Raw genomic sequence first — 22,411 nt, 5'->3', positions numbered from 1 at the left:
TTGATGGTTGCCGATACTAGTAACGGGTGAGAACATTTGTACGGTTAGGGTGACGTCGGGAGACGGTCACACTTGATATGCATGATATTTAAATTACCGGGGGTAAGTATTAGTCATGTGTAGTCCTAGGGTGGTATTAGGGTATGACGTAGGTTATGTCGATAGAGTACATATAGAAATACTGGGTTTTCTATTGTTGTATATGATACTTGTAACTTAATTTTTACTGTATTGTGTTATATGTATTCACTCTTTATCATTCACAGATGAAGTAGAGATGGTGCCGGGATCGGAGTTGCTTGTTTTCGAGCCTAAAGTATAGAGCAACAGAGCAAGAATTTTTTTTTATGGGCAGAATAGAGTGTGTAAAAATTAGTAGTAGTATAGGTAGAGTGTCTGCTAGAAGTGTATGAGGTTGTATTTTACTGTGATGTACATTTAGGGTTACAGATTTATCTTGACTTTAAATAATTGATTGCGGTAAAGTTTCTATGTGTGTGATTGATTTGGAATGAAACTTTCGTATTTGGTCATGAAATTGTTTTAAACTGTGTCATTAAGAAAAAAAACGGGACGTTACAGGTCTAGACCCCTCGCCTTACCCAATTCAACTTTCGTACCTTATTCGATTAGGCCAATCAAATTCTAAATTGATGAATACCCCTACTTATAATTGTTTGTTGAAGTCAATTATACAGTACTTTAAAGTACTTATTGAATATATTATAAACTAAAATTAAAGACTAAACGTGATTAAAAATAGTAAGAGACTATTTAAGTTTTATTTTATTGTATGTTCGAGTTTCACTTAGTTATATAATCAAGCAATAGTGATAAGTAGAAGATTTAAAAACTCTTTTAATCCTTTTTTTAAAAATAACTTTGCAGTTTCTTTATAATTTGGTCTTATTACAACTCGTACTGCATAGTTTTTATTTTCTTTTAACACAATTCTATCATTTTTTGTTATTTTTTAAATAATTTTTTTTTAGTTTTTTAAGTTATTATTTTTCTTATATAACATAGATTTATCTATAATGTTGAGCTTTTGTGTCTAATTTTAAACACGTATAAATTCCAAATCAATTCTAGATCTATATATTTTAATACATGATTAGTTGTCCGACAATAAGATTTATCGTTAAAGAATTAAAATTATAAACTAACTTATTTATATGTTAAAAAATTAAAATTTTTGAAAATTAAATAAAAATCTAACATGGTAAAATCTCTCTTCACAAATTAAAAGCAGTTTTGACACCTAATGTAATTAATTAAATTAACATGAAATTATTAGTTAAAGTGTGATTCAATTAACTAGAAATGAGTAAATGACACCAAACCAAATGAAAAGTCAATCCACGATTAACAACCTCGGTCTCTACCAAACTACCAAATACCACTTTCAATCTAAATTTTTGAAGAATTTATTTATAAATTTACATTTAATTAAAAAATAAATATATATATATATATATATGATTATTATATTTATTGTTTTATAAGAGAATATGGGTTTGAGATAAATTTAAGTTTTAAATATTTTGTTAAATTTTTTTTTTAAAAAAAATTATATTATGATTAGTATGTATATATTAAGTAATTAACAAAGATATTTATAATTTTAAATAAAATATTTCAATTTATTTTACAATTAATCATTAAATTTTTTCAGTAAACAATTAATTATTAGATTAGTGCTGATTCATACATAAATACACACCCACACCAACACACACACATACATACACATATGTAATTCTGTTATGTTTATGTCTTGACTCTAATCATGATCGTTATACCCTTCCCTAAATTCCATATTACTAATCATGATTGAAAATTGACGGAACACCCAATTTTTTGAAAAATAATTTTACCGGAACATTTATCTTATTGTGTATTTATAGATTGTGGTTGGACGAATGTTTGTCTTATGTCCACATGTTTACTAATAATTGCACGTAAAATTCATATTTCTTTTAAACCATACTGTAAAATTATTAATTAAGTTGACAATACTTGTATTGTCGTTGTGGTTGTAGATGACGTGTAGAGTGACGGCAGGTACACTAATGTTAAACATATGATGATTAGAAAGATACGATGTATAAGAAGAAGAAGAAGAGGAGGAGATTAATTAAGATTAATGATATGATAATTAGTGATGCATTAACTTAATTAATTAAAATGATCTCTTAATTTCGCCAAATTCTTGGTGGTTGATGTGAAGTTTGCATGAGAAGCAATCCTTCCGAGAATGGTCGTCTTCATGACGCAATATTTCTAATTATTATTATTTTATGAATTATTATATTATGTTTTCATTTTCTTTCTGATGTTATTATTTTTTTGTAAGATATTTATACTTATCTAAATTTTTAAATAAAAATATATAGATAAGTATAAATCATCAGAAAAATAATTTCTAAAAAAATAAATTAATATTTTTTTGTATACAATAAAAACAGTATAAACTATAATTAATGAACTGTAAAAATAAAAGTTTCAAGAATAAAAACCCGTAAGTTTCGTGTAACATTCTTATAATACATGGATTATTCCAATTCAAAGAGATGGGTATAAGTATTTTCAATTAAACACACAGAAATTTTCTCGTGATATTCCTTCACTTTTTCTTTTCTTCCAAACAGATTTATCTGTAAATAATCAGTCAACATGCTGCCGGCTTGGCGGGCAAAGTTAGCTGCAGCAAGGAGAAAGGACCCATTTTTACCAACTAAAAGAAAGATTTGATTAATTAAAATTAAAGATGATTTAACAAGAGCAACAACCGCCATGACCAATTTTGCTTGAACTTTCTCAGTGTGTGATCTTAATTTTCTTCTAACCAGAATCTTGATCATCAACTTTACGCTCGAAATTATATCAAAAGCAAACATATTACGAGCGCAACAATTATGACCGAATGATTAATTTGTTTAGATACTTATATTTTTAGCTCGTTCTTAATCTTATATTTATCATAACTAATATTACCACTAGTTTTTTTTTTAATTAAATGGTCAGTATTTTGAACCCTATAGTATGAATGAGAAGGAAAAAAAAACCCATAAACATACGTGTGTATATACATATAGAAAGGTGTGTTGGGGCATGTATATATATATATAATACCAGTTCTATCAGTAAGCAGAAAAGCTTTGAGCCTATTTTCTTTCAAAGTTGCATGTGTTAAATCATTTAATTTTTAGTCAAACATGGGCTGGCCGGGATTGCTTCAAATACTTTCTGTATCTTTAATTAATTCCCAATTAAATTAAATTAAATTATTTTCCCCACTTTATTTCTTTTCTATCTTTGCATTATTTTTTAGCTTTCCCGAATTAACTAATTAATTATTTATGTTAATTAATGTTAAAATATCAGCATCACTTCAATCAGAATCATAAAAGTCATTAGTTTCTAGAGAGGTTCAATTAATTACACTCCCTAAAGGTGGCCAATCCCATATTTGAGCACACCAAAAATGTATTTCTCGATCATATACATATTATATTGCTGGCTGTGGCTGCTAATGTATACATATAAGACCCAAAAGTCATTTATATATAAATATGAAAAAAAATTATATTTTGCTAATTTTCAAAGTGTCTTCATCATGAAATATTCATATATATATATATACATACATTGCATTCTTCTGTATAGTGAAGTATATATTTAAAAATGTACGTATATTTTTGTTTTATTTGGATTTGATGTTACTTGTATCATGGCAATTGAATTAAAAAAAATTGAGTTGTAAAACAATAACTGTTCGAGTAGATTAATTTATTAGAATTCCGTAAAATAGAATGTATTATTATACAACTATACAAACACACACATATTGTATGGCTCCCCTTAAAAACTTATTTTAGCTTTCTATATATATATAATATCCGACTGAGTAAATACAGGATTAGAAACATACATATATATATATATATATGTGTGTGTGTGTGTGTGGAAGCTTTATGAACAGGAATGTGAATGGCTGGTTGGCAAATATTTAAGATATATATGGCATATAACTTTAGAAACATGAAATGGTTATCATGTTTTTGAATAGATTGCCTTTTTCCCAGACATGCTTTAGGCAGCCAAATAAAGCACATATAATTTCAGTCTCAAATCATGTAAATCACAAAATTGAGCTATATATATATATATATTTGATGCGTATGCATTAATTATATATATAGCTCAAGGCTTACATACATACATACGTACATACATACATACGTGCATATATGCATAGAAAAAAAAGACAAAAATAAGTAAATTAAATTGCCTTCGTTTAGATTATTTACCCAGGAATGTAAAATTCCTTCAATTTAGTATAATGAAGCCCTAATTCTGAAACCATAGCAGATAGAAAATTCATCAACTGTAAAACGACACCGTTTCGCGGCGGCTGAAAAATCAAAGAGAAAAATTAATTTGATTTTGACGTAGCAAATAAATTGCAATGTACAGAAACAAAGAGAGTCATTATTATTGCAAATTTTATGAATTTGGTCAAAATCTCTCCTTGATTAATTGAACAAGATCATAAAGCTGCTTCCCTTTACTTTTTTTCTTTCTTTTTTTTTTTCCTGATAGGCAAAACTCACATAATATGTATATACATATATATCTATATATATCTATATCTATATATATATATGGAGATTTTTGAAATGGGTGTCCCACCAAAATATAAAGCAAGTTTTGATGTTGTTTTTATGAGGCAGGCAGTGTCCAAAAAGTACGAAGCTATGAACCCTTTTTTTTTTTTTTTTTGGTAATTAATGAGTAAGATAGAAATTGAGAACTCATTAACATATTAATTTTTTTTTTGGACTTTAATAATATGAGACTTATTTTTTTTTTTATGTTGTAAAATATTTGATTTAAATGATAATTATAATTGAGATATAAATCTCTTATCTTTGAGTTAGGTTACATTTCAAGTTTATAAAATTTTCTTTTTTTATTTATATAAAATCACTAGTTTTTTAAAGTATTATTTTGTAATTTTTTAAAAAAAAAATTTCCAAAAATTTAATAGGTGTATAATAAAAAAAATAAATTATAAAATACTAAACAAAAAAAAAGTAGAAAGTAAAAGATATATATATATATATACTTTAGCCGAGTAATTTAGTTTGAAGGAGGCAAAGGTTTGTGAATTAAGGCCCGTGCCAAACAGCCCACTTTTTCTGACACAATTAAATTATTCCAAGTCCGGCCCATTAAAGACATGGGCTGTCAGTTTAATATATTTCCCATCTCTGAACTTTTTTTTATATATATTTTAAAATATACAATAAAATATTTATATTTTCATAATTATCTTAATATAATTTATTTTATTAAATTACACAAAATTGATAATATACATCAAAAAATTTAATACCATAGTCCTTAAAAATTTAGTAAGAAATTATATTTGATATATATATATATATGTATATATTTCTTTTTTCTTTGTACTTTGACATGGTTAATTAAAATTTTATGGTTTTTTAAGGAACAATTAAAACTTAATAATTTACGTACACTAAAAACGGAAAGAAGTAAAAAAAAAAAAAAAAGAGAGAGAGCGAGAGAAAACTCAAGAGAGTATTACAAGCTTAATCAATGGAGATCCTACCACCTGCTAGAAATCTAACAACGAAAAATCATCTTTCTTACAGGACTCATTTCTACTGCTTGACAAACTCCACTGATCGGAAAACGCCATGGACGACGACGACGACGACGACACCGGCACGTTCCCGCATTTAGCGACAGTCCTCACACTCTCAATCAACTCTTGGGTTCTCGTCTCCTGCGACAGAATCTCCGCCAACTGCTCCGGACTAATCACGAGCTTCACTTTCCAAAATCCATTATTCTTCAAGTACTTATTGTTTTCGCGGGAGAAAATTTCAGTGTAGGATCTTTTTAAGGTACCCTGATAATCTAAGGACATCCTGTAGGGAGCAACGAGCGAGGTGGTGGGTATGGCGCTGTTTGATCGGATATGACCCTGTCTGACAACGTTATCATAGCTCTGACCGATCGGAAGCAGGTAGTAGGATTTGCCGGGGACCAGCTCTTCGCGGTGACATAGAGGTTTCCAGAACAGATCGTGGCTTCGGAAGATGGCGTGGCCGGGGAGCTCGTCGGTGATGCATCCGGTTGTTACCGGAGAGGAGAACTCCATTATACCACCGTTGGATGTTATGACTTTTATCATGCCAAAGCCGTTGCCGCCGCCGCCGCTGTGATCACCGGCGGGAGGCTCTCCTAAGCCTCCGAACAGGCAGTTTCCCATCTACGCCGATGGGTTTCTCCTCTCTTCTTCTTCTTCTTATATTTTGGAAGGAAATGGGGAGAGAGATAATAGTGGACGGGACTGTAGAGCTTCCATGGATGGTTTTGTAGGTAAAAGATGATATTGAGACATTAAAGAGAAGAAAAAAGGCAGGTGAGCCCTTGAGATCAATACAGGTTTCATTCTTAAGTGATTCAGTGGGGGGTCCAACCGCAAGATAAAAAATTCTTATTCAATTTTTTTTAAAAAAAAAATTAAAACTTTATCCTGCTGTTAGGGCAGAATTGCAGAGATTGTTGAGAAAGATTTCAAGAAAATTGAGACTGGTCAACATTATACCAAAGAAGAAAGAGACGGAGGAAGCCCTTTTTACTATCCACTTTTCTCTTTATAAAACCATGTCCATACAGTTTGCCGGCTTCTAAATTCCAATTTATGGATTATATGTATATGAGTGTGCATGTATGTGTATATAGATATATAACTATGCATGTATGTACATGTAAGCACAAAAAGAGGAAGGAATTGAGAGGAAAAAGAAAAGGAACAAAAAGGAGTGGGAGATCGCGGGAAACCTGGGAAGATGAGACATCTGGGCGCAATCTAATCCATTCAGACTTTTCTTTTCCATTATTAAGTGTTCTTCTTTAATATTTAGGGTTTACAGATCTGGAGGCATCTGTCAAACTGTCATCATGACATTCGACTTCGTAGCTCACCGCATTTTCTTTTCTGTTATTTTCTTCAATATCAAAAACACACCCATATATATATATATATACATACATATATAAATTTCACATGAAACCTGCACTTCTAAAGCCGCCTTAATCCTTGCGCGACCCGTAAGTGGCCTTAAACCAAACTTCAGCTACAGCTTGCAACTTGACTTAAAAACCTCTAAATGGCTTTCAGTTCCAATTAAACTGATCAATTTCATTACGATGATCCATGCTAGAGCCAATATATAAAAAGACTGGATTTTTGCTGCTACATTAAAGTTTAAATTACAGAATTGGCCCAGCTAGACGGAGCAAGAGCCATGCATGCATAATGAGAATAGATTTTATGATATCCATCCAATCAAATTCATGTATTATAATCACCAATTTGACCGAGTATACTTCAATCTAGACCTTAAGGCCACGAAGTAGTTTACCCACATAACTGGCCAAGCCATGTGGTCGCACAGAATTTAGCAAGAAGAATGGGAAAATCAAAAGAGCAACTTCAAAGCAAAGTTGAACAGGCAAATGCGAAAAATAACCTTCTCACCATTTTAGTAGATAGGCAATTTTGGATCATATCAGAGTGAAAAATGGAGAAAACATGAGTATGTGAGGTCACATAACATAAAAATGCTACATTCTGTTGGATTTAATTACCAGAAGTCCTGCAAGAAGTTTAATTTTGGGACCAGCCCTATCCATGATTAAGCTGTTAAATATCTTTCAAAGCCTCGAAATTCCAACTCTATGCATCTCTAGAATAAACATGGCATAAGCCCTGCCATAAAGATCCCGGACTACGAAGCAGGGAACCAAAGGTAAGTACAAAAGAGATAGACCAGAGATGTAGGAAACATCTTTACATGGGTGTGTGTATTTATCTCCATATATATGAACTGGAACTAAAATCAGCCTGTCATGCCAAAGATATTTCAATGCATGGGAAGACGAGGGGCACGTGGCCGAACAGGAGTCTTTGATGGGCTCACCCTGATCATACACAACACGCAGATGCCGAGTTAATAACTAATCCATATGAATACCACATCAACCTTTTATTACAATGTAAAGAAAAGGGAAGATCTTCCACTCTGACCTTATTGGTAACGAACCCAAAACCACACCACTACAGTTGAGAGCCGCAATTGCACTTTCAGCCTGCAAAGCAATAATAACATTTTTATGCACATTCATATACATTCTTATTTAGGATCAAACGAGAACATCTACGCAAATGTTAGTAACTAATCCTGTGAGAAAATGAGCCACTCACAAAATCTAAAATCCATTTCAAGACTCTGATCCTAACAGAACCAACAAACAATCACATGCTCCTTCTATATAAACCTTTTACTAGGTAGAAGTTTTTGACCATTTCTTCATTGATCATTCTATATAAACACTTTGCCAGTAAAGTTTTTGACTATCCCTTGTCAAAGGTACTTGTACTTCATATAGTCATGTAAAGTGTTCTGAACCTAACTAAGAATAGCATTTTTTGAAAAAATAACTAAGAATAGCATTGCCAAATATCCCCTGGTTTCTTTCTCAAAAAAGAAAAAACGTCTTCATTGCACTACCTTCAATACAAAAGGATTGCCACCATACGAAAATATTGTCACCCTCGTTAGAGTCACAATTCACATGTATGGTTGACATGCAAGTTCTCACGTATCACTGTTAAATGGACGTTCAATTAACCAGAAACCTAGCATAAGCATTTCCACATTCTATACCTTAAAATAAAGACAGACCACATCAAACTTATCCCATGCCTAAATCTTCATAACAAATTTTTTCTGCCTTCTCATTATAGCATACTTTTATCTTCTGACCTCAATTATTCTTCAGTAATTTTAATGACCAACTTTAATCATCTTTAAGTACTGAGCAACAGATATATATTCTCCAATTTATAAATATAATTTATATTATATATCTCCAGGGTAGATCTACTTATAAACTCAGACAGAACAGAAATAGAAATTGCCATACTTTTGGAGGTCAATCCACGTATCCTTAGCCTCCTAAGAAAATACTAGGTTATCCGTAGCTAGAGCTACTTATAAACTAAGACGAAATACATTATTAGAATTTCACAGTACTTTTGCTTTTTGATATCATTCCTCCTCCTCTGGCTTTTTAAAAAAAAAAAAAAAACAAAGACTAACTAGGATAGTACAGTAAGGTTCCATAACAACAACTAACCTATGTATTTCTCAAATATGATCTCATCTGATAATTCAAGAGATCAACATCAAAGGTTACAGACAGGTGCTAAAGCGTAATTAATTAGTTCGTTACAGGCAATACTTATCCGCACATGCACAGTCAAGAAACTCAACTAACTGATATTTATAAAAAGGGGCCCTGGCCACGAATGAGTCTCCTCTAAAAGGGAAAAAACACAACAGAGAGTCAAGTACAATACAAAAAGGATTATATATTCTCCTTTCTATATAATAGCTTACCCTGAAAGCATAATGCTCATGATCCTCATTCAAAGAATTTCATGCGACCTATAAAACTCTTAGCAGCATATTTAATTATTTACCATCTCTGCAGGGTTGTTCTAAGGTTAAGATCAGAAATCTCTGTCTTGCAGCTCATAATCACAATTAATAAAATCATCACAATATCAGTGTAAATATAAAAATGACAGAATATTAATAACTCTGTTTCTCTAAATGGAAAAAAAATCGCATCACAATTCAGTAGTCAATATCTAATCCAATAATATTTATGTGCAAATATTTCCACCTCTTGGCAGTCAGAAGAAGAAAACATAAAAGGAGAAAGGAAATGAATCCTAATTGACAACTTTATCATTGACTCAAAGGAATTTGAAACTCTGAAATGCTTCTGAACACTAAAAAAAGTTCAGGTTCCAGAAAGAATACTGCTAGACATGCATATAATGCTTTAGAAGAAAGACTTAAGTTTCAGCCTTCCTACATTTTCTGTTCCTAAATTTTGTTCAATGTGAAGTAACTATGGAAAGCACCTCAAATAATTCATTAGTAATTGCTGTCCCTAAATACACGATCGTTGTAAATCCCTCCATTAGATAATCAAACAATTAAAAAATAGTGGACCATGGTATTAGAAAAGATATCTTGAATTCAAATCCTTTTTATAGCCACAACAAGATAATCAATATATTTTTAAGTTCCGAGAGAGAGTATTTGTTTCATGGACTTTTGCTCTTTATTTTGACACCTAGCTCTTCCATTTCACTCAAAATTAATCTCAATTTTGAAAGAAAGTTTGTTACAATATAAAATTTTCACTCCCTCTTTCTATACCTTTTTCCTCTTGCTCTCCTTAAAATCCTAGTCTACTAACTTCCCCCAATTCTTCTTAATTTTAGATCTCTAAATTTAGAGATCAGGATCAAGAGCCAAAATGAACCTAAGTGAACACGTAGCACGAACCAGTTAAAAAATTTTGTCACATAGTTCGCAGGAGGGTTGAGCAATCCTGGAATTATGCACAGGACAAAAAGATTATCTTACTGTAATAAAGTGCATGAAAAATTTACCATCACAAACTCCACAAAAGCAATACGAGTTGAATGGTGATAGTCCCCCAGCAGCCTCAGACGATAGACCTGCATTAGTTAAGCGCCAATCAATAACTGAATTCCCTCAGGGATAGAAAGCAACTTATAATACTTTTGCTGCATTCCCTCTTAAATTACAGTGGAAAAAAGATATTTATGCTTAGACAATATCTAATAAACCACCACTAACCTCCCCACATACAGATTCAAAAAAGAGTTTAACATCAGCTTGAGAAACCTGCACAGAACAAATCACATAAGATCACTTGAAGGATTTTATAGTTCACTCTTAGGACCACATTTATAATTTATTCATTTAAAAACTAGTTCACCTTCTTATCAATATTTGTACAATAGATAGTTCTTGCACACATCTCACGTTCATCTTCATTCTGACTCAAAAATATTATTTGATCAGCAAGGTGTTCTGTATAAAGAACTAAATTAGACATCCTCTAATGCAATTATTTGCATCTTTCTCACCCTGGGCAAGAATGTTGGGTTAACTGGTGCAATAGCCGTTTTGGAGGGCAGCACTCTCACTGGGTAGAATCCAAGCATTGTCCCAGATAGATTTAAAGCAGCCCGTGCACTTTCTGGAGAACAAGACCACCAGGGAAGCAATTATGCACATAAATAAGTTAGAATAGAAGAAGCCCAAATAAGCTATACACTAGATAATGGAAAATAAATCGTCCCCATTACCTTCGTCAGTAAACTCAATGAAGGCAAAACGAAGTACAGAGTTAGGATCACCACATATACGACAGTCAACCACCTTTCAAAAGGAAAAAAGATTAACTCAATAATGCAGTTACGACAAAAGACATTCAGATAATCGACAGGAATATTTTACCTGTCCACAACTGACAAATAAGCCAGCAAGCTGTTCTTCAGTAACCTACAAAAAACCGAAACATGAGTCTATATGGAAAGTGCAATCTCTGACCATCAAATAAAAATCCAAAGTGGGAAAGACATTGCAATCTATAAGGACTTGAAGTCTTATACCTGTTGATCAATGTCAGAAACATACACAGTTCTTCGAATTATTTCTTCACGCTGAGCCATACTTGTCCGGCTATTCAGCCTACGTTTCCCTAGTCCAAAAATTTTCTTCTGAAACGTATACACATACCAGTTAACACCGTGCAAAAAATACGTTGATGATGTAGAAAGGACAAGTTTTGAGTTTTGAGGATTAAAATATTCATCATTTTGAATATAAGCAACCAATAAGTTTGAACATGACGAAATAGGCCAATGTTATTAGTTCTTCATTTTTCCTCGCACAATCGAGGATATAGTTCCTATGTCACAGCTCCTTGATACAATGAACCATCAAAAGAATTTCAACCATGGAACAAGCTTAACCACTCTTTGGACAAAAAGTATAAAGAACGCATAACATGATAAAATTTAAGACTCATTCATGACAAAAAACCCAAATAGCAAGAGACATACAGAAAATTTAACCTAATACCACGCACTGAATCAACTGCGGAGTATAAAACCCTTTCTAGTAAAGCAAAATTCCTCATCAACAAAACAAAACCTTCAAAACAGGAAAAAGCTACTAACACAAAAAAGAAAAATTAAGCAAAAAAAGAAGTGTTAGTGTCAATACCCGTCGACCACCAGAGTTCTCGTTAACTTGGCCATTTCTGGCGGCAGCACTGAAGTTGTCACTCAAAAGGGAGCTGTTAGAATAAAACCCTCCATTAATTCCGTTGACCCCATTACCTCCGTGCTTGGCCAGCGAAGGAGGAACGAACTCCTCAGCCATGGGGTTCAGCTTAGAGAAGAGCTCCTGCAGCTCCCTCATATCACGCTTGAAACTCTCGTCGCCATCGCCGCCGTCGGATCTCGCCACGTGGCCCACCTGAGCCCCGATCTTCCCGTAGAGAACTTGATCATGGCGGAGAACCGGCAGATTGCTGTTCTGATGCAAACCCGTGTCGATTCTCGATCGAACGTGGGTTTGCTTCGGCTGATCCTGATCAAGCGATGATACACTTGAATCTTGACTGGTTGATGATGACACTGATGATGCTCCCACACTCGCCCCCAAATCAGCACCAGTATTCTCGACGACTGCCATGATTGACTCCCTCGAATCTACCCACAACTCGTCAAATTTTCCGCTCTTCTATCGACCGATCAAAAGCTAGATACAGATAGTAACCTAATAAAACTGAAAAAACCCAAAAACACAATTGAAAATTGCAGCTTAGTGAATATAAGATCACGTATCTCAAGCTAACCCGCAATCGTCTCCATTGAAGGAGAACAAAAGAACCTCGAGATAACTACGGAGAAAACGAAATGGCAGGAAAAAGAAATTAAAAAGAAATGAAAAGTGAAATTAAAAAAAAAAAAAACAAAAACAAAAAGCAAGAAGCTGTTTCACTTCTTACAGTGGCTAAAGTTCGTATTTTTCACTGTTTGTTTCGCAGTAAAATGCGTCTGACTACGTGAGAGAGATAAATGGAAGAAGCCTAATAAGATCTTCGGTTGGGAGCAGAAGACGATGATGATCCGCTTCACATCCTACTAAAAAAATTGGAGCTTTAATTCTTCAACTCATGTCCTGCTTTTGGCCGAACGCGGCCATCTACATACATACATACATATTATATAGTCATGCATGTATGCGTATGTATGTATGTATGTATCACATGTTGTTTAATACATACGTGGCAGGTGGTGATTGGACCATGATTTGGTATGCATCATGTATGTGTCTGATACTTTACTGCTTTTGTAAATTACCATAACCGCTCTTGCCAATACTTATCCATCATGGAGGGCATTTTAGTAATTCCAGAAAATGCTCAAGGCTTCAAGTTTCCTAAGCAGCCTTTGTTTTTCTTTTCTTTTTTTTTTTAATAAAATTATAAAAATTATAAAAACAATTTAAATATGATTCTATTTATAAATTATATAAAAAATTATGATTGACCCAATTTCTATTTTTAACTATTTTTATAAATGAATTTAGTCAACTCTAACTCAATAAATATTAAAGTCAAACATGAAATGACAAACATGCCCTCCATTTCAATTCATTCACTTGTATTCTCTCGCCTAATATTGTGATTATTTAGAATATGTATTGCAAAATTCCAAAATTGGAATCCAATTCAATTATGAAATTAAAATATTCAAAATTCTTTTTAAATCGGGAAAAAGAAAATTATATATATATATATATATATCTCAACCCGTATAATTTTGAATTAATATCCATTCTTCTTGTCCGTAATGTATAAGTCAAAATATTATGTATGCATATACTAAGATTATATATATACCCAATAATATTCTATATTTTATTGAAATATATTAATATTATAGATTGAGTATATTAAAATATTTTATATAATATTCTATATTTCAACATATAAAATATTATATTATCCAATAATATATAAGATATTATATATTAAACGTTACCTCTAAACTCTAATTAAATTTTTTTTTTAAATATAAAATATTTTAATATTAAATTTTATATTTAAATAAAAATTTAACTCAAATTAACTAAAGACAAACCGAGTTGCACTAAATTTAATTGTGCATTTTTTTTTAAAAAAAAAGTAAATGCATAACGATTGTCTAAGAACATACAATAATATTACATTTTTGTATAACAATTATTTTAGTTCATTATTTATATATTTTTTTCAAATATTATACAATTGATTATGTAAATAATAAGATAAATAATTTCAAATAATAAATATATATACATATACATATATAATTTGTATATTTGATTGTTCTTGTGATATACAATTGATTATTAAAAATACAGATTTATTATTGATTTGTTATTATTTTTTTATATATTTTTTACTTTTATAAAATAATAATTATCAATTTGACAATTTGTGCATTTATATAAGTAGTTAAAAAATATTTAATTATATGTTAAGTTCTAAACACAATTCTTATATTATACCCTTTCAATTAATTTATATAATGACGTACATTAAATAATTAAATTTTTATCTTTTAGTATTATAGATAATACGTATAAAGTTTAATAAAATTTAATTATATCAAAAATCATGATTTAGTTTATTTTAATAAATAAAAAGTTGATTATTATATGGTAATATGTGAATTTTCAGAATCTTTTTATTTTATGATTTTTAATTTAGTTTCGATATAAATATAATATACATAGACATATATAAATAAAAATTATTTCATACGTTAAACAATTAAAACGTTTTTATTGTCATTTAAACTTATAAGACGGTGCATAAATAATATTTACTAGAAACTTGTTGTTGATTTTCCAATCTCTTATTCATTATTTAATGAGGTTAGAAATTTTATAGGTTTTAAAATTTTTTTTATTGGGTTCATAGAATTTGTATTAAAGTCAATTAACCCTTACCTAACTATCAAAATTGGGCCACGGTCATCACCGTATGGAGCTTCACATAAATGGGCCGAGCTGAGCCGAGCCGAGGCGCGTTCGATTGAGTAAATGGAAAGAGATGGACGCCAAAAACGATAAAATTTATTAATATCGACTTTCAGTTCCGCCCACCCCTGCGAGAGAGAGAAGCCATTTTCGTCCGTGCTGATTGAAAAAGATCCCATGCTGCTCAAACTGCAATTTCACAGAATTTGAATTTCTCATCTTTCTCTTTCTCAAACTCAATCAAGCGACTTCTTGTTTTCCCGTGGAAACCAAAAGAGGCACACAGAGGAAGCTAACGCGGAAAACTCCATCGAATTTAAGGTTCTGTCTTCCTCCTTTTCCAGGTACTATCATTCTTGGATTTGAATTATCTCTCGCTCATGACTCAGAACTTAATCTCCTTCAAAAATCGAGGGAACTACTTTGATTTTATATAGGCAATTATTTGATTCCGCGTATAACGATGTGAATTGGAAGCTTAGTACTTTAGGATTTGGGGTTAGGTTACTATCTTTCTTTTTTTCCTTCCCTTATCTGTTACTTGTTAACGAAGAGTCGAGGCTTTAGTTAATTAAGGTTAGGTTTCTAGTTCTTAGGACAGAGGAGGTTACAACTATGAAGGGGCGGTCGCACCGTCTCCAAAGCGCGGACCCACACGAGGACTGGGTTGATGGCTCTTGGACCGTGGATTGCGTTTGTGGTGTGAATTTCGATGACGGTGAAGAAATGGTGAATTGCGATGAGTGCGGGGTATGGGTGCACACAAGGTGCTCTCGGTATGTGAAGGGGGATGAGTTGTTTACATGCGATAAATGCAAGAACAAGAATAATAGGAATGATAGTGAGGAGACGGAGGTTGCACAGTTGTTGGTTGAGTTGCCTACCAAGACCTTGAGGATGGAGAGCTCCTATGCTGCCAATGCACCTGCACAAGCCCCCCTTAGGCTTTGGGCTGATATCCCAATGGAAGAGAAAGTTCATGTGCAAGGAATTCCTGGTGGTGACCCTGTTCTATTTGCAGGACTGTCTACAGTTTTTACACGGGAGTTATGGAAGTGCAGGGGATATGTGCCCAAGAAGTTTAATTTTCAGTATAGGGAATTTCCTTGCTGGGATGACAATGAGAAAGATCAAGTGAAAAATTCGGATGAAAATCGGAATCAAGTAGATAATGGTGCAGGTGTTCTGTTTTTATTGTCAAAGGATAGTCATATGAATGCACCCATGACTGGTTTAGTTGGCATCAGTGACAGGGATGAGGAAGCAGTGTATGGGAAGAAGGAAGATGCTAAGAAGTGGGAAGGTGAGGAGGTGGACATTGGGCATTGGCAGAATGGTGAGGAGGATAGAAGCTTGCTTCATCCTGATATGGCACATTCAAATAAGCGCAAGAAAGAAGAGTCCGGAACATCAAGAGATCGGAGTAGCAAGAAGAAGGCCAGAGTTGCCGATAAGGTGACTGATGAAAAGAAGAGAAATACACATGCCTCTAAAGCAGGTTATCCATCTACTTTTTGGTGCTTTTACACTGTGAATATAAAGACAAATGGGTTGCTTCTTAGATAATTTTTAGAATATTTTTTTAGTTCTGTTACTGTCTCATCTTTTGACGGGAAGAATTTGGATTATAAATCTCATCACTAGTTGACATAAGCATGTTAATTCTGATTTTTTTACTTTTTTTATCACTAGTGTCTAAACCCAGTGGCGATGCAAAACAATTGGAATTTTCTGGAGACAGAGACTCGGAAGCTGTCAAGACCGAAATTCAAAGTAAAAAGAGTTCAAGAGATTCTGTTCCATGTGACCACTTGCCAGAAAATACTCTTACTTCGAACAACAGTGATGAGAAGGTGAACAGAAAATCAATGGCCATTGTGAACTCTATGGAACCTGCACCTTTTAATGATTCTGAATGTGATCCTACTATTGGAGTTCGACCAGAGGTTGGTGAACCTGAGTGTCTAGTGCCTGGAGGCACTAAGAGTTCTCCCGAGGCCAATGTTGCTTCCTTGCCAGATAAAATGGATTCTGAGAGCTGTCCTGTAAAAGAAAAGGTATCCTTCTCTTTGGCTTACACATGGTAATATGGAAATATTTATAATATGGAGGTCTAGTACTTTATGTCTGTTTGTTTGCATGTTTAACAGCCTTAACACTGGGTGGACATTAGAGGCTCAAAATGCTAAACATCCCCATGATAGTTGCAATTCCAAAATTATGTTTTTAGTATGCATGAAGAAAAGCAATAATATAGAAAAGCACATGTCACATCTCGGGTTATAGTTGCAGATAGGTTGGCTGAGAATGTAACACATAGGCCAGTTTCTTTCAAAAAACGAAAAACCAGGCCAATACTGAAGAATTTGATCTTTCGTGATTTCATTAATGGAATCTTGATCAAGGATTTCTTTGCTGTTCTTATAAGTATTGCTTCATCCCTTACATTGAGCACTCATATCAGGAAGAAACTAACATCTGCTGGGCTGAGTGAACATTCGAATGATTGTGAGTTATTAATATAACATTGTGCGTGGTGTAGATTGATTGGCCTTCTTTGGCATGAATGAACTAAAAATGAAGACCTAAAAGGAATTAAAAAAATATTTTTTCTGGGCAAATCCTAGGACTCGTGGGCTTGATCATCATTTTGTGTCGTCATAACTGTCCTGACCTTTCACGACCTTACTTGAATAGAATCTGTTCTATAGGTTGTATCTCTGTATCCTTGAGTTTTAAGGAGACAGGACCCAAGCCTGGTTGATATAATGAGACTTTGTGGCTAGAGCGTGAGTGGTTGCTGGCTAGTCCTTCTGGTTTTATGGTGGCAGTATGAGGATTGTTCCCAGCTCAGAGAATCTGAATGGGGTGGCCATACAGTTATCTGACAGACCCAACATCTTTTATTTTTTTTTAAAAATAACTGTCCTGACCTTTCATCAAAAAATAACTGTCCAGACCTATATGGAGCGTGCTTAAAAGAAAAAAAAAATTGTTAAATGTCTTGTTTACTCAAAATAATTTCTCACTTTATTTAAACTGCTTCATACAGCAACTAGCTTTTTTCATGATAGACATAAGGAGATAGCTTTGTGACTTTTCTTTTCTTATTTTTGTAAAAGGGAGACAGCATAGGAGGTGATAGATTAGATGGTAGCCTTGAAGGTTCTGAAAGAAGTGTTATAAAGCATTCTATTGATGGTATAGCTGGTAGTGCACCTGAAGATGCGAGCAAACAGATTCAAGAAGATTTTAATGGAGACAGTGGTTCGGGTTGTAAGCAATCTGATGTTGAAGTGAAATTGGAAAGGGACAGGGATAGTTCTAGAGGTGTCTTATATTCCCAATCTTCCCCCAGTGTTGATGCTGGACATTCAGTGCTTGCTGTAGATCACATGTCAGAGACTTCTAAAATCAATAATTCAGCAGCAGGCAGTTTACAGTCTAGTGACCAGAAGGTACAAGGTCTTGATAGAATTTCGGAAGCAGTCAATAATTGCCATACAGATAAAGCTGATCAATTGTCCAGTGATCCTTGTCGACCTAAACGAGAAGTGGAAGGTTCAGAAGGTTCTGCACTGGTGCAGAAAGGTTCTTCAGATTCCAAACATGGTTCTGAATTGCTCGAGGAGTCATTAAAACCTAATGGTACTGCTCTGAACTCTTTGGCTGTCTCTAGTCAGCGTAAAGTGGTAGTATGTGTTGGAAAATCATCTTACACTTCTTCCAGTACTGTGAAATCATCTGGTGTTGACAATATTAAACCTGCAGATGCTCAGCATTCTGATCAAAGCTCTAAGGAACGACTAATGTCCGACAGCAGTGCCAGCAGTAAAAAGGAACATAAAAATGATGTCAGAGATGGAGATAGGCAGAAGTTTGCAAGGAAATCCCTCAAAGAGCATCCAAAGTCCTCTGTGTCTGCTAAAGTGTCACATCAAAGTAGGGTTTCGCATACATATGTTTCTAAGAGAACTGTATCAGATTCTAAAGATTCTGTGCCACCATCAACATCAAAGACTTCTTCAATGCAGAATACTGGTGTCACTTCTATCTCTGGGGACGCTGCTGGATCATTCCAGAATCAGTGTTCTTCACAAGTACAAAATAGGACATCATCTTCAGGTGTTCCCCGGAAGGGTGAAAAACCTGGTTACCCGAATTTCCAGCCATCTAAAAATCATGCACAATCTGTTCATCCTCCTGTTCCTTCAAATTCTTCCACAACTCTGAGTGATGAAGAGGTGAAAACAGATCTTTCATTTATTTTCTAATAAGAATTTTCTTCTCTAATAGTCTTATGTTCTAAATTTTTCTTTTTTTATTTTCTTCAGCTTGCTTTGCTTTTACATCAAGAACTCAACAGTTCTCCTAGAGTGCCTCGGGTGCCTAGGGTTCGTAATGCAGGTAGTCTTCCCCAGTTGGCTTCGTCAACTGCTATGAGTACGCTAACAAAGCGAACATCTAGTTCTGGAGGGAAGGATCATGGTTTGGTATGATATGCTCTTGTTATTAACAGCATTTTGACCTCATATATCATCCCAATAAGTCATTTACATCCTTTGGTTATGGAGCTTGTCAATTGGGTTTAGCTTTTGTTGCTGATCTTCTATTGATTCTCCATAGGTTTCTAGAAGAAAAAACAAGGATGCATCTAAGGATGGTGTCCTTTCATCTAGTGAGCTTGATGATGAAGCTAAAAAGACTAACAAAGTTCCATCTTCACCAGATCTGAGGAGACTAGATAATGGACTTATAGCAGAAGCTTCATCAAAAAGGGAAGAGACTGAAGTACCACCAGTGCATGCAATAAAGAAGAACATGCTTCCCTCCTCCGCAACCACAAGTAATGGCCCTTCTTCCTCCAACGAGGCAAATGATAATAACTTTTCATCGATCCGCAACTCACCAAGACATATGTCTGATGATGATCTGGGCACAGTTCGTAGTCCACTACATCGCACTTTACCTGGTAACTGCCCCTTATGAGAGGGGGAATCTTATGAATTTATTTGTTTTTGCCTCTTGGCTGGTGTTCTAAAAGGTTCTCTTACTAACTATATTTGCATTCCTTTTTTGTCATACTAGGCTTGATCAATGAAATATTGATGAAGAACCATGGTAGGCGAATGAGCCATGAGGAACTTTTTGATGCTGTTTTACCGGTATGGTTGCATCTTCTTTGCGGAGTGCTTGCTGTTCTTCATAGATATCTATTTGCAAGTTTTGGTGGGGAGAGAAATCAATTCTGATTCTTCTCTGTATTTTCTGTTTCCTTTTGCAGCACTGGCCTAACTTGAGGAAGCATAATGGAGAGCGTTATGCATATTCAAGTCATTCTCAGGCTGTTCTTGATTGTCTGAGGAATCGCCAGGAATGGGCTCGTTTGGTTGATCGTGGTCCAAAGGTTTGCACACAGAAAACTATTTTATTCTACGGAAAACTGTTATCACGCATTCTTCTCCAAAAAAACAAAAAAAAAAACTGTTATTGAACAGTCTCATTTGGGCGATATAGATCAAAGGAGGGAGGCAAGGAAGCATAGGAATTGGCAAATCTGAATTTTTATGGACTGTTAAGCCTTGAACTTCCATGCTTCACTTCTTTTACTTGAATTAGAGGTCTTTGGTGTTAGATACGGTTTTTTTTTTTTTATAGTGACCCTCTCTTACATCTGGTTCAGTTTAGAGGACCCTGCTTGATATTTTAGTTTGTTTGTAAATCACTCCAACATGGATTGCACCCCTTCATATACAATGCATTTGTCTTCTGAAAAATAATCCGGTTGCATATCTAATCAAAATGGTCTTGCAAAGATTTTCTTGTGGATTCAGTTTCAAGATAGGAAGTTGGATTCTTTTCCTATATACTTGCTTTGTAGTAATTATCAATAGTGATATTTTATAAAAATGAGAGCTGAGTATTTTCACAATAAAAAGAGACTTAGAACTGCCTGGAAGTGAGGAGTTGGTTCACCCCAACCATGTGAAAGAAATGAAATAAAATAAATAAAAAACTACTTCTCTTTTAGTGTCTCCATTAGATACAGATAGCAACCTTTTAATGAAATTAAACTTTACATTTTTTCTCAGACTAATTCAACTAGAAAAAGGCGCAAGCTTGATGCTGAAGAATCAGAAGGCAATGACTATAGCAAAGGGAAAACAACGAAGGAGGTAGAAACTAAAAGCCTTAACGCACAAAGAGAAGATTTTCCCAAAGGCAAGCGGAATGCCAGAAAACGAAGGCATTTGGTTTTGCAAGGAAGACGGATAAAGGATATGGCGAAGAGACGAAGAACAGAGTCCACAGAAGAGGATAGTGGCCCATTTTCTGATTCCAGCGAGGAAAGCATGTTCAGCGAGGATGAGATTCAGGATGGTGGAGCCTAAAAACAGCAGGGAGGGAGGTTTTGTCAGCTAGCTCAGATGAGACATGGACTACGCAGTTGTTATATATTTATGTTCTTGTGGGTTAAACTGCTATCATCAGGTCAGGATGTGGCTTCTGCCTTAAATAGCAACAACCATTTTTGCGGAGGGTTTTTTGTGTGTGAGATTGGATTTGTTTCAGTCATTTTCTTCGAAATCTCCTTTGATATAACATGATTGGGTTTTGGGCTTTAAAAGCTGCAGTGCAGCTCCTAATGTTCTTGATTTGAACATGTAACGCTGTTGTAAATAGTGTAATTTTTGTGGCTTTATGCCAAGTGTTGTTGTAAGAAGAGGCAGAGGCAGAGTCAGATTAAAGTAGCGTAGGTAGGGAGTAGGAAATTAGTTAGGGTTGTAAGAAGAATGTAAATTTGTTTTCCTAAAGAAACTGATTGGTTAGGATTGAAGTTTGCTATAAAGGTTTGGTGAAGTCTTATTTCTCAATTCTTTACCCTGTTGCTTTGGGTTGAAGGCAGAAAATGAACCCTCTACTTCTACCTAGTTTTTCTGTTTGGAGCAAATGGTTTGCAAGTGATGCCCTTCCTTTTCTTGCATGTGGATAAGTTATATAGACCGGAAGAAATGAATGATTCTTAACTTCTTTTCTTCTCCAAATACCTGAAGGGGTTGGTTTTGGTTTTGGATGTTTTATTTTGTTTTTATTTTTTCAAACATTCTATCTTGAAGGTCAATATCACACGAAACATTATGCCGATTAAGCTTAATTACACTAATATATTTAAAATTTGAAAGTAGAATATTATTCGCCGCTAAATCTGAGACTATTAATAATACTAATTATTTATGAATCTATCTTATGTTCAATTCCTATTGCAATAAAGATCAAGAGCTTTAGATGAGCTAAAGCGAATAAGAGTTTTGCTTAGGACTCATCCTCTGGAGTCAATAGGCTTGACATGGTGGCCTCTGGGACATCAATCCAGTATA

General features: G+C 33.9%; 3 protein-coding genes and 1 non-coding gene across 5 annotated transcripts; 2 read left to right on the top strand and 2 right to left on the bottom strand.

The window, feature by feature from the left end:
* Positions 1-5,493: 5,493 nt before the first annotated feature.
* Positions 5,494-6,446, bottom strand: LOC110816537 (DUF4228 domain protein). Its single transcript, XM_022044768.2, has one exon. The coding sequence runs from the start codon at positions 6,302-6,304 to the stop codon at positions 5,645-5,647; it is 660 nt and encodes a 219-aa protein (XP_021900460.1). The 5' UTR covers positions 6,305-6,446; the 3' UTR covers positions 5,494-5,644.
* Positions 6,447-7,652: 1,206 nt separating this feature from the next.
* Positions 7,653-12,847, bottom strand: CID11 (CTC-interacting domain 11). The gene is made up of 10 exons (XM_022044658.2): positions 12,222-12,847; positions 11,606-11,713; positions 11,451-11,495; positions 11,300-11,372; positions 11,078-11,190; positions 10,927-10,986; positions 10,785-10,832; positions 10,574-10,642; positions 8,129-8,190; positions 7,653-8,022 (listed from the first exon to the last, which is right to left on the bottom strand). The coding sequence occupies exons 1-10, from the start codon at positions 12,693-12,695 to the stop codon at positions 7,965-7,967; spliced, it is 1,110 nt and encodes a 369-aa protein (XP_021900350.1). The 5' UTR covers positions 12,696-12,847; the 3' UTR covers positions 7,653-7,964.
* Positions 12,848-15,141: 2,294 nt separating this feature from the next.
* Positions 15,142-21,907, top strand: LOC110816440 (RING/FYVE/PHD zinc finger superfamily protein). Of its 2 annotated transcripts, XM_022044638.2 has the most exons (9): positions 15,142-16,530; positions 16,725-17,089; positions 18,155-18,680; positions 18,804-19,276; positions 19,367-19,525; positions 19,659-20,004; positions 20,121-20,197; positions 20,317-20,439; positions 21,125-21,907. In XM_022044638.2, exons 1-9 carry the CDS (start codon positions 15,648-15,650, stop codon positions 21,422-21,424), a joined length of 3,252 nt encoding a protein of 1,083 aa, XP_021900330.1. In that variant the 5' UTR covers positions 15,142-15,647; the 3' UTR covers positions 21,425-21,907. The 2 variants fall into 2 exon arrangements, with proteins under 2 accessions (XP_021900330.1, XP_021900329.1); XM_022044637.2 differs by having other exon boundaries at positions 18,155-19,276.
* On the top strand, positions 17,712-17,926 carry LOC148253233 (small nucleolar RNA U3). The gene has a single exon (XR_015812947.1). It is a non-coding gene; the product is annotated as a small nucleolar RNA U3 (small nucleolar RNA).
* Positions 21,908-22,411: the final 504 nt, after the last annotated feature.

The sequence above is a fragment of the Carica papaya genome, chromosome 6 (genome assembly GCF_054855325.1).
Source record: "Carica papaya isolate Zhongbai chromosome 6, ASM5485532v1, whole genome shotgun sequence".
In the NCBI taxonomy this organism is placed as follows: Eukaryota; Viridiplantae; Streptophyta; class Magnoliopsida; order Brassicales; family Caricaceae; genus Carica; species Carica papaya.
This window is presented reverse-complemented; position numbering and strand designations above follow the sequence as displayed.